The 14,980-nt window shown below is 42.1% G+C and overlaps 1 protein-coding gene across 2 annotated transcripts in view; it reads right to left on the minus strand.

The window, feature by feature from the left end:
- The window catches only part of LOC118392255 (TBC1 domain family member 22B-like), a 175,246-nt gene that overhangs the window by 137,952 nt on the left and 22,314 nt on the right, over window positions 1-14,980 (minus strand). For both annotated transcript variants that reach the window (XM_035784045.2, XM_035784046.2), the window contains exon 6: window positions 2,300-2,370. In XM_035784045.2, coding sequence (XP_035639938.1) covers window positions 2,300-2,370 — 71 coding nt within the window. The remainder of the gene's footprint in view (window positions 1-2,299; window positions 2,371-14,980) is intronic.

A 14,980-nucleotide genomic window follows, 5' to 3' on the forward strand; every position in this document is an offset into this window, starting at 1 on the left:
AGAGAGAGAGAGAGAGAGAGAGAGAGAGAGAGAGAGAGAGAGAGAGAGAGAGAGAGAGAGAGTAGAGAGCACGCGAGACAGAAAGACAGAGCGAGACAGAAAGACAGAGAGCGAGACAGAAAGACAGAGAGCGAGACAGAAAGACAGAGAGCGAGACAGCGCGTGAGAGAGCAAGAGGAGACAGCGCGTGAGTGAGCGAGACAGAGCGTGCGCCAGAAAGAGTGAGAGCGAGCGCCAGAGAGAGTGAGAGCGAGCGCCAGAGAGAGTGAGAGCGAGCGCCAGAGAGAGTGAGAGCGAGCGCCAGAGAGAGCGAGCGAGGGCCAAAGAGAGCGAGCGAAGGCCAGAGAGAGCGCCTGGGAGAAAACTGACAAGATGGTTTTAGGGTGTTTTCACACATGGTCCCTTTCAGACAATTTGTGAACACTCCAAAGGAACTCAAAAGAGCCTCTTGAATGTGAACATAAAGCTCCACACGTTCTCTCATCATTATTCTCGACTCGGCTACTGCAACACCGTTTCCCCTGCCATAACCCCTCACATTGGTGCCACAAAAGAGAGACGATGATGTACAGGTTCACAGAAGAAACGTGTGCCGTTTTTGAAAATTGATTAGCGATTGTCATGAATGCACAGAAATTCCAAAGTGTGTGTGGAGTTTTGTACTGACACAATGTTCAGATAATTATTTTGCAATATGTGATCTATAGAGCTTCATAAGCTGTTTATTTGATTGTGAGGTTTGAATAGTGTGAGAAGAGAACATATTTGGTGACAATCACAACATATGGTACAAAATCAATGCAGGCTCTTAAAGGGGCAGTAGCCTACATTGGGTGTTACATTTTCAATTACAGCATTTATGTAATTGAGCAATAATACGAAGCCACAACAGCCACCAGAGCCATGGTAAAAATGTCATAACACATGGACTCGAGTGTAGAATTGCTTTTATACAACAGGTTACTAGCATTAAAAAGCAAGATTCTTTCCCAAACAATAAATTGATCAACAAAATGTGATGCTATAGTCACTAACGCTAGTTGTCCAAGTGCAATTTTAAGCATTCTCTGGTCATTAGCTCTATTCATACTGACTGCCATGTAAAGCAAAGTCACCCGAGAGCTGGTTGACATTCCAGAACTTTGCAGGTTGCTATGGCAAAAAAAGGGTTGATATGGTGGCTCCTCACCCCCATCGCTAGCTGGCCAACTACACAGCTAACACAATCACTTTAGACTGAAGCTGGAAAGATAGCAAAGTAGATGCATTTCATTTCAATAGTAATTTTATTGACATTTCTTTGTATATATCCATAAAAACTATGCAGATTCCATGATTTTGACTGGCTGAGAAAAGGTGTCTGTCTGTCTCGTCCAGACTCCCAACAGGTTAATTATTATAGCACAGTGAAGATCGAATTTCAATGTTGCAAATGTTTAGATGCTTTTTACAGTGGAGATAAAGTTTATAAGTTGCACGGCTAGGCAGATGAGAAAGTGGATCTGTAAAATTAGTAGTGCGTTGCTAGGTAACAATGGCACTTTTTATGAATGTGGCCATGTGCATGTTGCCTTGTATATCATGGGCAGGATAGGCTCTAACAATGGGAATTCCAAACCATCTGTAGTAACTAAGCAACAATACATGAGACGCCATGTGTTATGACAATTGTATCATGGCTGTGATGTGGTCATAGCCACAAGGGAAAGATCATTAAATTGGACTGAGATAGTTTCTTTTGGGGGGGTCACATATCGTCCTCTTTAATGTGAACTCTGGGGTAAAAACTTTGAATGAAGACTCAACTCTTTTGCCAGTTCACTTCACCTATTTTGTGGACCGAGTCCTCTTTGCATTCACATTGTTATGTTAAGGAACCAAGATCATTTTCCAACATTCACTAAATGCACTCTGGGTTTTTACAAAGTGCTGAACAGGCCATTTAATCACAATGTGCTATCGGCAGCTAGATATACCTACTTACATTTTGGAAGCTAATAGATTGCGTTTAGTTAAAATATGAGACATAATAATTGTAATTAGAAGATACTATTAACATGTACATTTGATTAGACACCCTAGGTAGGCTAAGCCCCCCTCGAGATGGTCTCAGTTCGGTTCGCATCGGGGGGCTCTTCTCTTTTGAGGGGTCTGAGTTCTTTATGAGTGTTCAAACTACACACAGAAAATTGACAGAGTTCACAAAAATTGTCTGAAAGGGATCAAGGGTGAAAACACCCTTAAAGACGACTGAACATCCTTTTAAACGAGGACTGTGTGTGAAAACACCCTTACTTACCGATAGGAGCTTCCATGTGATTGGACGAACCTGGCGAGGAATTCCAGACCAGCTCAACTTTCGTAATTCCTCTGGAAGGGGAACAGACAGATAATTACATTATGACACTTTAAAAGAATATACAAGACCACTGATATTCTTTGCCTGAAGAAAGCAAAAGAAAAGAGAATAATTAAATAAACACAAATGTCAACAATTCCATATTCCACTACTAAGCCTACAGCATCAGCCTAATGCATTTATCATGTTTGCGTCGGGGGGGGGGAACAAATATTTCCTGGAAAGACAGCGACATGAATATTTACTGTACAGCCTATTTCCCCCAAATATTCAGAATTCCCAACACCTACAGAGATCATGATGCCAGAAAATGAACCCAAAACATATGGTCGATCAAGAGGAAAACATATTTCCTTGAAAGACAACAGCATGCAGATTTCTGAATTGCTGTATATTTTTCCCACATTCCCTGATATCCAACACATACAGGCATCGGGGTGTCAGGAAATTAATTCCAAACCCAAAGCTTCTCCTCACTGTCTCTGACTTCCATAACATTATAATTTGATGGGTTTAAAGAGGTTTCCCACCACATTGTCAGGAGGCCGGGGTCTGGGGCCCACAAGCGTTAATGTGAATACATCTCACAGAGAGGTGCAAATTGGACTTTTAAATTGGGAAAGATGAGCTCCCCCTGGGTCTATAAAACCACAAAAAAAATGGTTTCTGCTGGATTCTTCACATTGGCTGTGTCCCAATTTGCAACCTATGTAGTGCACTTTTGACCAGGGACCATTAGTGCACTGGTCTAAAGCAGTGTACTACTGTATATAGGAAATGGGGTGTCATTTGGGATGGATGCAGCCATGGTTTAACGCTGGATACTTTCACAATATGTCCACTGCATACTTCAAACTCTGAGAGTGGACGGTGCTAAATCGGGCATAAAAACACCCCTATTTGAAGAGGAAAGGTCTTTATTTCCATTTCCTGTTGACAACATGGACACCTATGCTGGCTACTCTACCCATTGACTACTGTAGATATGCTAAGTATTATCATAACGAAAAGACTGACTGAGGAAACTGGCTGAGTACATAGCAGAGGAACATTTACATATTCAGTACAGGACAATCAGAAATGAGCTAGATAGCGTTCCTATCACAAAATAAAAGTATGACATTGATTGGGGACTTGCTAGCTGAATAGTTTTGCTTTGTACATAACTTTATAGTTCTATGGTTTGTGCACTACTCTACAGAAACCTAAAGAAATATGACCATGAACATTTCTCTTCACTTGATGAGAGTCCTTGAACATACATGCATATAGCAGTGAATGCACATGAGGTACAGAATTACAATTGTTTGCATTAGTCTGTGCACTAAACTATAGGAACCTTTAGATAGAGATATGACATTGAACCATCTCTCAACTCAGAGAGCCCTTGTATATATATAGAGAGAGAGAGAGATATGGAGATCCTATTGAATTGCAGGGAATTCTCAGTATTGCTATAGTTTGCAACTAGATTCAGCTGTGAGAAGATTTTTGTTGATGGAACATAATTAAAATAATTTACGCTCTGCTAATTGAACACAACTCAACCTAAAAATAGATTTTATTTTAAAATAATAATTTCATAGCTTGCTTATATTGACACACGATAACTCTTTTTGTATTCGTGGAAATACTTGCGAATACTTGATTTCCTAAACTAAACTAATTCTGGGCTGAATTACTGGCGGGACGGTAAAGCTAAATAAAATCTAAATACGGTTGCACGCGGGCCAACTGTTGCCGACCCCTGCCCTATACAGTACCCTACTTTTAGCCAGAGCCCTATTGGCCATGGTAAAAAGTAGTGCACTATAAAATGGAATACTAGGATGCCATTTGGGACGCACAGAAGACCTTCACCGGTGTCATTCAGCCATAATTCACAAATGGCCATGCATCGAGCCTCGCTTCAGCCGAACTAAAGTTTAGGACTGTATCATTAACATTCCGCTTGCCTATTCCAATCCAAATTCAACAAGAATCTCTTCAGTGTAATTGCATATTGTGCATTGTTTCACTCGTGTTAGGAGAGCGGGGGAAACTGATTTGAGTGTAAATGAGATGACACCGGCAGGCAAAACATCGCTTCCTCTTCCCCTCCCCCACACCACCTCCACATCCATCCCTCCCACTCTCCCTCCCTCCATGTAAAAACAGAAGCATCTCCGACTTAGGCCTAACCTCGACTCTTGTTCAGAACGCTGGCATGAAATTGGTACAACACAGCAGACATATTGATTAGTTCCAAATTACTTTGCCCGGCTGTTCTAAAACAAACGCAATAGAGTATTGTGTTACTGACAGATATTGCAATGGGAAATGTTGGCATGTTCTAAACAGGAAAGGCCTTGATTAGTCCATTGGCTAAATCAAGCATCCACTTATACAATTACTAATACGTTGTATAGCCTATCACTAATGCTTTGTATACCATCGCCACTTAAGCATGTTCGTTTTTCATTTATTTATTATTTTAATTTCCTTTGAAATTCAAAATCATTTTCAGGGCCTCCTGAGTGGCGCAGAGATCTAAGGCAGTGAAGTGCTTGCTAGCTGTGCCACTAGAGATTCTAGGTTCGAGTCCAGGCTCTGTCGCAGCTGACCGGGAGACCCATGAGACGGTGCACAATTGGCCCAGCTCCGTCTAGGTAAGGGGAGGGTTTGGCCGGCAGGGATGTCCTTGTCCCATCGCACACTAGCGACTCCTGTGGTGGGCATTGTGCAGTGCATGCTGACACACCAGGCGTACGGTTTTTCCTCAGACAAATTGGTGTGGCTGGCTTCCGGGTTAAGTGGGCATTGGGTCAAGGAGCAGTGCAGCTTGGTTGGGTTGTGTATCGGAAGACGCACAGCTCTCGACCTTCGCCTCTCCCAAGTCCATAAAGGAGTTGCAGCGATGAGACAAGACTGTAACTACCAACTGGATACCACTAAATTGGAGCGAAAAAAACTGGGTAAAAAAATAATAATAATTTAAAAGATAACATTTTTCAGAATGGAGCAAGAAATCAAGCATTTATTAGATATACACCATATAAAATCAACAACACAGTGACGGTAGGCATAGAATAAAGGCTTGCCTATAGGACATAGCTATTGATCCATATTTCCTCTCTGTATCTCCAGGGTCTCGACTGACATACATAGATTCTATTGTGAATCACAGCCCACAGAACACTATGGTCGCGTCCCAATGACCTCGCCTTCCTCCTGAAGTGTGCAATCGTAACTGGCATTAACCTCACGGTGGGGAGAGAGAGTCGTACACAGCCTTACACACTTTCTCTCCTCGGCGTCGATGATCTCCAAAGACAACCGTTCTCATGGCCATACGTGCAAGGCTTCAGTGTTTGGGAGGGCTGGAGGCCAGACATTTACCTGGCACCAGCTGGCCAGCAGTGTGAGAGCATCTGCCTGCTGCAGCCATACATCAAAGGAGGAATATCACCGAACATGACGGAACACACCCTCTGTGCTCGCTGCATTTTAAAACGCTACTCGAAACTGACAAAGGTGGCCGCAGCTGGAAAAATCCAAACTGGGAAAATCTCAAATTACATTCTGTTCACGCATAGGGATTAGGTCAAAAGTACTGCACTACATGGGTACCCTCTGATTGAAAGAAGTGCACTAACAGTTGAAAATGAGTGCACTATAAAAGGTTATAGAATGTAATTTAAGATGCGGTCTGCATGTCCCTTTAACATCCTCTCCCTAGCTGACTCAGTCAGATAACTGATGAGGAAATTCCATCCGGAGCTTCCTAGAGCCAGGTCTTAAAATTGCAAATGCTGTTTCATTACTAGCCGGAGCTGTCTTGTTTCTCAGAAAACACGGCTTTTTCAAGAATGTATCACATGTTCATTAGAATAAAATAGCAAAGCCTGAAGCACTAGATGAACAAGGTCCCTGGGGACGTGGAACAAGGTCCCTGGGGACGTGGAACAAGGTCCCTGGGGACGTGGAACAAGGTCCCTGGGGACGTGGAACAAGGTCCCTGGGGACGTGGAACAAGGTCCCTGGGGACGTGGAACAAGGTCCCTGGGGAAGTGGAACAAGGTCCCTGGGGAAGTGGAACAAGGTCCCTGGGGAAGTGGAACAAGGTCTCTGGGGACGTGAACCCAGAGCTAAATCAAATCAGAAGTCTCAGAGCCCTGTGTGAGATTATGAGGGGAAAGCACAGTGTGAAGCACGTCAGTCAGCATTGTGATTGTGTCTGAGCTATGAGGCTAATCTAAGAGAAACAGAGGAAAGGCGTATCCTGGACAGGGTGATACAGGCAAAGTCAAATGAAAATGCCAGCACAGACTACGAATGACAAATAGAATATACTGTAGGCCTATTTCTTCTAAAGAGGGGGGTGACTCAGTCAGGCTTCGAACCCTGGAATCACAAACACAGATAGTTAAGACATGGAAAATGTGTAGATTTGCAGGAAATAACCTTTAAAAACAGCAATACTCTGCCCCATGCAAAATGTGTAAAATTGGTTGGAAATTAGCTTTAAAACTGCAAAACACAACAACAACAAAAAAGAGGGAAAAAAGGGGGGTGTAGAATTGCAGAATAAAATGAGTTTTAAAACAACCACCACTGGCCATGCCCCCCCCGCTGCTGAAAAATCCCAGGGAAAACACTATGTTATGTCATAGACACTCTCTCTCCCCGAGACCACTTCCTATCCTATCCCAGTCCTGAGACTAGAGTTAATGGTTTATTCATGAGGTCACACCGGACAGGTCTTGGCTACAGTAGTTTCACTTGTGGCCATGCCGGTACTTTGTAACATCATGTACCCCCCGTTTAAGCATTGTAACAACTGTATCCCTATGGGTGAAGTTGAATTAATGGATGCTAAATACCTTAAAAATATGGCCGTGTTTATAATGTACTGTACAATCCCAACACAGATTGTGTCGTTTCATTCTCCAGCTGGAGAGTCAAGTGCTTGGATTTGGGTCCAAATCATATATATATATATATATATATATATATATATATATATATATATATATATATGTGTGTGTGTGTGTGTGTGTGTGTGTGTGTGTGTGTGTGTGTGTGTGTGTGTGTGTGTGTGTGTGTGTGTGTGTGTGTGTGTGTGTGAAAAAGAGGAATATAATAAAATATATTGAAAAGGCAAGACAGGCCATTTATCAGGAAAGATGAGAGCTGTCAGTCTGTGTGCTGACTGAGTGAGGTAGTCAGTTGGGAAGCCGGAGCCATGGTCGATTCAAACACTACTCAGACGGAGAGGGGGCAATGGGGCGGACAGACAACCAAGAGGTCCTCACACACAGCTCACATTCACAGACTCACACACAACCAAAAAGCGTAGAAAAACACCCATCAATAAGCAAACACCTCACTCAACTTCTTCTGACTGACTCCCCTGTTGCCACAAATCAAATACAGCCCCCTATTTTCAACAAATACCAAAACATAGCCCTCTCTTGAATAAAAGCATGTCAACAACACAAAACAAACACTTACTTAATAAAGTGATACGCTATAATATCAGACAGTGACCGCAGATCCCGTAGGTCTATTTCTATCATGGCCGACAACAACCCAATTAAGAAAAATCCCCAGCAACATCCCGATACACTCTGATGTAGGCCTGTGTAGGCCTGTAAAACTAAAGGTGGAGAGGCTACAATCTCAGTGGCAGGCAGATCCCCTTTTCTTCAAACGCAGGGGCCCAAGACAACATCCCCAGCAGATAAACTAGGGCCTATCTCCACATCATCACTATCATGGCTAACAGGGATGTCATCCGGCCTGACGCATTTATGCGGCGCTGTAAAAGTTTTAGCTGATGCTCTAAACCTTAAGCACTATGTCTGTCTGTGTGAGAGGCAGAGTACAGTGCTGTTAACTCAGGTAAAGGACGAAGAGACAAGCAGCTGGTGACAACAGGCTCGTGAACTAATAGGAGTCTTGTAAAAAGATACTCCTCCATATTACCACCTGGATTCTGGACGATGGAATGTACTCTACATCCCAAATGGTACCCTACGCTCTATAAAGTGCACTACTTTTGACCCAAGCATATATAGCACACTAGGCCTATATAGGGTATAGGGTTCCATTTGGGACGAATCCATGGTGAGATATAGTGCAGATGACTGGGGAGTGAATGGTACAGTAAGGACCCTGTCAACTCCCCCCTAGCCCGGCCTCTCAAAGTCACTGCAGAGAGAGGTGGTTGGCTTCTTAAACTGATTGCATTATAAATTCCCCTACTTCTTATAAACGATCCTACTTTTCTCATGATGTTAACAACGTACAATATTCTAATTTCAGATGACACTTTCAAAAAACTTTTTTGAACTTCTCCCTAGTCTCTAAAGTGTGTGTGATGCCAGCTTTTTAATGAGGTTGAGTAAAATAAAAAGTTTTAGTGCCAGTTTTGAGGCAGGCCACCAGATCTCTATATTGGTTGTGATTTGGCTCATGGGGAGTTCACAGTCAGTCTTTGTTCTACTATGGGAAGACAAAGTTCTGCATGGCTGCCATTGAACCACACTGTAATCTAGTGAATCATACGTTTTCACTTTTTCCACATTTTGTCACGTTACAGCTTTATTCTAAAGAAATCTTTTTTTTTAAATTACCCTCATCAATCTACACACAAGTCTTCTTAGGTATGATGCTACAAGCTTGGCACACCAGTTATTTTCAGGTCTCTCCAGAGATATTCTATTGGGTTCAATTCCGGGCTCTGGCTGGGCCACTCAAGGACACAGACTTGTCCCAGAGCCACTCCTGCGTTGTCTTGTCTGTGTGCTTAGGGTTGTTGTCTTGTTGGAAGGTGAACCTTCTCCTCAGTCTGAGGTTCTGAGCGCTCTAGAGCAGGTTTGCATCAAGGATCTCTCTGTACTTTTCTTTGTTCATCTCTTCCTCTAACCTGACTAGACTCCCAGTCCCTGCAGCTGAAAAACATCCCCACAGCATGATGCTGCCACCACCATGCTTCACCGTAGGGATGGTGCAACGTTTCCCCCTAGAACTTACGCTTGGCATTTAAGCCAAAGAGTTCAATGTTGGTTTCATCAGACTAGAGAAATTTTGTTTCTCATGGTCTGAGAGTCCTTTAGGTTCCTTTTGGCAAACTCCAAGCGGGCTGTCATGTGCTTTTTACTAAGGAGTGGCTTCCGTCTGGCCACTCTACCATAAAGTCCTGATTGGTGGAGTGCTGCAGAGATGGTTGTCCTTCTGGAAGTTTCTCCCACCTCCACAGCAAAAGTCTGGAGCTCTGTCAGAGTGAACATCGGGTTCTTGGTCACCTCCCTGACCAACGGCCTTCTCCCTTGATTGCTCAGTTTGGCCGGGTGGCCAGCTCTAGGAAGAGTCTTGATGGTTAAAAATGTATTCCATTTAAGAATGATGGAGGCCACTGTGTTCTTGGGGACCTTCAATGCTGCAGAAATGTTTTAGTACCCTTCCCCAGATCTGTGCAGACACAACCCTGTCTCAGAGCTCTACGGACAATTCCTTCGACCTCATGGCTTGGTTTTTGCTTTGACATGCACTGTCAACATTGGAACCTTATATAGACAGGTGTGTGCCTTTCCAAATCATGTCCAATTAATTGAATTTACCACTGGTGGAATCCAATCAAGTTGTAGAAACATCTCAAGGATGATCAATGGAAACAGGATGAACTGGAGCTCAATTTCAAGGCTCATTGCCGAGGGTCTGAATACTTATGGTACTTTTGTTTTTTATTTGTATTACATTTCTTAACATTATTAAAAACCTATTTTCCCTTTGTCATTATGGGGTATTGTGTGTAGAATGATGAGGGAGGGAAAGTATTTAATACATTTTAGAATAAGACTGTAACGTAACAAAATGTGCGAAAAGTCAAGTGGTCTGAATATTATGACGACTGGTTTTCATGCAAACTTTTTCATTGAGAGGTACTGCAACAAACATCTCAGTTAGATGTAAAATTGTGCGACTATTATCTGCTCGGCTAAAATGTAAAAAGAGTAATCGTCGATGAATTCAGACTATTTTGAGGAAGTGTATGTATACAGCGTCTCAAAATGGACAAACAGTACTATTGCAGTTTTTTTCTCGTTTCTCAAGCGAAGGTCTTTTAAGGTAATATGCGAGCACACCCGTTCCATTCGCCAATAGGCAGCAGCTTTTAGACACACTTTCCTAAGAAGCTCGACAGGCACTGAGTACTGCATAAGTTCAACTGGGGAAAAATTCCATCGTTGGTGGCCAGAGGCCTTTCAAGTCTGGATTCCTCCAATGGGGATGAAAAGCTGTTGATAAAGTCGAAAGGACACAAACACATTAAAAGCAACTCAAGTTGGTGCTCTACAGCAGTTAGGAACTTAGGCCTACTTCAGAGTAGCCTTAACAAAAACAACTTGTATTGGTTACCATACACCTGACTTTGTGTGCTAAGTAATAACGCACAAAGGAATTAGCAATCAGAAGAGGGAGACAACTGGCACTTGAGGGCCTGCCTGGTGAGACCAGCTACAGTTGAGCAGCTTTCGGCCTAGGGCATCGCCATGAGAGACATAATCATCACAGTACTTGTCATTTAGCCTCTGGTCTTAAATGAACACTGAGGTGTGTGAAATGCTGTACCACACCAGACAGAAACTTGAACTACTATACTGGTTCAACTGTGCAAAATTGAGATGCTGTTAATGTTTTTGCGGGATGAGTGTCTTGCGCTCCTACTCTACGGTCCACTCTCCAGGGTATTCATCATTGGATGATCGTCTTAATAGACAACTTACCTAAACTCTAAGACTTTTTCAAAGAAAACCATATTTTGGAGGATCATACTTTCATCTAATTTTCATACACACTGGAGAAATACATCAGAAATGCAGTCCCAGTACAGATTTTCAACAAAATGTCAGAATTGAGTTGAATTAAATCAAATCAAATGTTATTTGTCACATACACATGGTTAGCAAATGTTAATGCGAGTGTAGCGAAATGCTTGTGCTTCTAGTTCCGACAATGCAGTAATAACCAACAAGTAATCTAACTAACAATTCCTAAACTACTGTCTTATAGATGCCCACTTTGAGTTCTGATGTCAACTGAGGGCACACAGTCAATGTATTGTAATGTTTTAAAATGGTATAAACCGCCTTAATTTAGCTGGGACCCAGGAAGAGTAGCTGCTGCCTTGACAGCAGCTAATGGGGATCCATAATAAATACAAATGTTTCAGTCAGAAGGCAGGGAGGGGCAGAACTAGCCTAAATTTCCTCTTTCAAAGAGGATATATTTTATCACAAAAAAAGGAGGTTAGATTAAGATAATGATTCATGTCTGTGTCTGTAATGGCAGCCTATTTGTCATAGGCCTATATTGCACAACTTTTGACCAGGTTTCAGACACATCCCATGCACCGTATTTTTATCGGTTATCAATCAGTGCTTAGCTAGACCCCTGCCTGAGGCCAGGGAGGTTCAGTTGGGTAAACTCCAAAGCAGGATCAATGAGTTAGCCATCTATCTTTGATAAGAAAGCTCAACTTAGATATGCGTTTTAAGTTGTTGAATCAATCAGTCCAGGGGTTCCCAACCTTTTTTCCCCCAGGGCCCCCTTTTTCACCTTTGAAAAATGTCACACCCTCCCAGCGTTCTTATTATTTTGTTTATTGAGATAGCCTTTATTAAAAATACTTTCAGCTTGATTGTTTAATTTGAGGGACGTAGGAAACTTTTGTTTTGAAGCTAATTTAATGCAATTCTACATAGTCTAAACAGACTCATGATTTATTTTAGGTAGGCTATCATAATACATTACAATTATAAATGGATAAGAAAAATAAAGTGCAGACCAGATTTAACCAAATTGTATTCCGCTACCAAATATATGTTTTATGATCATTTATATTAACCCTCAATTTAATTATACATGATGTTTAACAGAAATTGACTAGATGAATTGATAGCGACAGAGTCACACATTGTATAACAATACTTCCCATGCAAAGTTGATTTGTTTTTACTCCTCCACTTTATAGAGTCGTATCTCCGATTCTGAATGTCAGAGACAAATCAAAAAGATATCCCCATGTGCAGAGTCGCATTTTCCTCGGGCAAATCAAGGAAGGCTCCGCACCTACCCACGTTGGTGCCCCCTAGGTTGGGAACCCCTGAATTAGACCGTGCCCACCCATTTCAATCTTATATTTCCAAAACAAAATGTAAATATTTAGGTAGCTTGCTAACCCCATGGACTTTGCTTTGTAGTATACCCCTCTGGTTCAGAAGAAACCTAGCCTGGTGACTTCTGTGACCTCATTGGGTCCCAAAATTAGGCTATTTTCAATGCTAACTTTGCATACAACCTATTACGTAAAGCACAGGGTACATAAACATTTTGACACATGGAATTTCATGACTTCTCCATTATTTTTAACCAAATTTCCAAGACCAACAATTGGAGGCGTCTCTACGCAAGTATACATTTATTTTTTTTTGGTCTTTTTTTAGCAGACACTCTTATCCAGAGTGAATTACAGTAGTGAGTGCATACATGCTCATACTTTTTTCCGTTCACACAACCCTGGGGTATCGACACTGGGAGGCTAATCTCTAATCACAAGTAGCCTACTGTCGTTCTGCAAGGCACTTAACCCCCCCCCCCACACACACAGTAAAATACATGTTAGGCAACTGTATAAAACACGTGTTCAACCCTCGGTCTGGAAATCTACTGGGTGTTCAGGCTTTTGATCCAGCCCTGCTCAAACGTCAAAGTCAGTTTATCAAGGTCAGGTTGAGCAACTGCTTTCTAAAATGGTTGACCACCCTTGATGTAAAAAATTTTAACATTTTATAAAAGAATTCAATATGTGAGGCGGCCAACGAGAAGCCTTTAGATGTCGCACCAACTCTGTTGGGGGAAAAACCCAAAATTCAAGAAAAAATCTGATTGATAGCTGTTGACACTTTAAACCATTTACTTTATTGTAATGTAAAAATGTTGTTTGATAACTTAAGGAAAATAGTAGATTTTGAAGGTTTTTCTATATTAGCCAGCATGCCCAATTTGAAAACGCTAGCTCCAACTTCCCTAACCTGAAAAGTATTGCAGCTGACTTGTCCCATTCAAGATAACGTGCAACAGATCAATGAAATCAGACTGGTTAAGACACAGAATAATTAGCTGGCTAGTTAGTAATGTAGTAGTATAAAGTTGTCACTTACATTCAACAATGTAGTTATGAATAGAAGTGGGTCAGATTTTCATTGTGCCTACAAGTAGCACTTTGTGCTAGGGACAATAAAAGTCTACTCTAAAATGTCCAGTTTTGTCACAACACAAAGAATTTGACAGTAAGTCCAGCCTCACAGACCACGTGTAACCACGCCAGCCCAGGAGCTCCACATCCGGCTTCTTCACCTGCGGGATCGTCTGAGACCAGCCTCCCGGACAGCTGATGAAACTGAGGAGTATTTCAGTCTGTAATAAAGCCCTTTTGTGGCAAAAAACTAATTCTGATTGGCTGGGCCTGCCCTCCCAAGCCCATCCATGGCTGTGCCCCTGCCTAGTCATGTGAAATCCATAGATTAGGGCCACATTTATTTATTTCAATTGACTGACTTCCTTATATGAACAGTAAAAGTAACATCTTTGAAATTGTTGTTTATATTTTTGTTCAGTATATATCAAAAATCAAACGACTATGTTAGGCTACAAATCTTTTTATACAGCTGAATTAAGTCCACCGTTTTTCAGGAAATATATACGGTATTTTCCAGATTAGTCATATTTATTGTAGAAGTGTTTATTTTGCAGGCTGACTAGCCAATATTAAGTTGCAATGTCCCATACATTGGATGCCCAAATCAACTGGAAGTATTGCAGCCACATAATCCCCCAAAAATGTCACATCGAATCTCTTTAGAAAGAGGGAGACAGCAAAAGGGAGAGAGAAGGGGAGACAGAGTTCAAATGAAAGAGATGAGAGGCTGTGAATGAGATCCATTCATATTCTCGCTCTCAGTGATGATAAATGGGTTTTGCCTGCTCTTGCCATGGTCTATCTGGCCTTAGTGCTGTAAAGCCTGCTCTGTTCCGCTGTCAGCCTGCCTACCTCTGCAAGGTTCACTGCTCTGTCTGGAGAAACCCAGAAATCCTGACATAGACAGACTGCACTAGTGCTAAACATCAAAACACATCCACCCACAAACACAGATGGCTGATGATTGCTTGAATTAGATACAAAAACTAAATATTACATCTGGAAAAACTAAAGTACCTGATTGTCACAAAGATTTTGAAAAGAAAATTAGGAGCATGGGAACTGGGAATGACAAGAAAAATAATGATTCCTTTTTAGGCCTGAGGGTTTCAGCATCGTTCTCTCCCATGACTCATCTACTAATCATTAAACAGGTGAGAGTGGAGCAGTCAGTCAGTTGTTCACACACAACTCTGGAGACAAATCACAACATGATGGAGGGCTAGACCCACAAACGAGGCTGCAATCCATCAGGCTGAAGAAAGAAGCGCACGCACACACCTTCCCTGACACACACACACACACTTCCCCCAACATCAAGGACAAGAGTCATAGCAGTCGTTCTACACTAGAGGGCAGAGTCTCCCCCGATAGAT

This window comes from Oncorhynchus keta, chromosome 13, assembly GCF_023373465.1.
Source record: "Oncorhynchus keta strain PuntledgeMale-10-30-2019 chromosome 13, Oket_V2, whole genome shotgun sequence".
NCBI classification, from domain to species: Eukaryota; Metazoa; Chordata; class Actinopteri; order Salmoniformes; family Salmonidae; genus Oncorhynchus; species Oncorhynchus keta.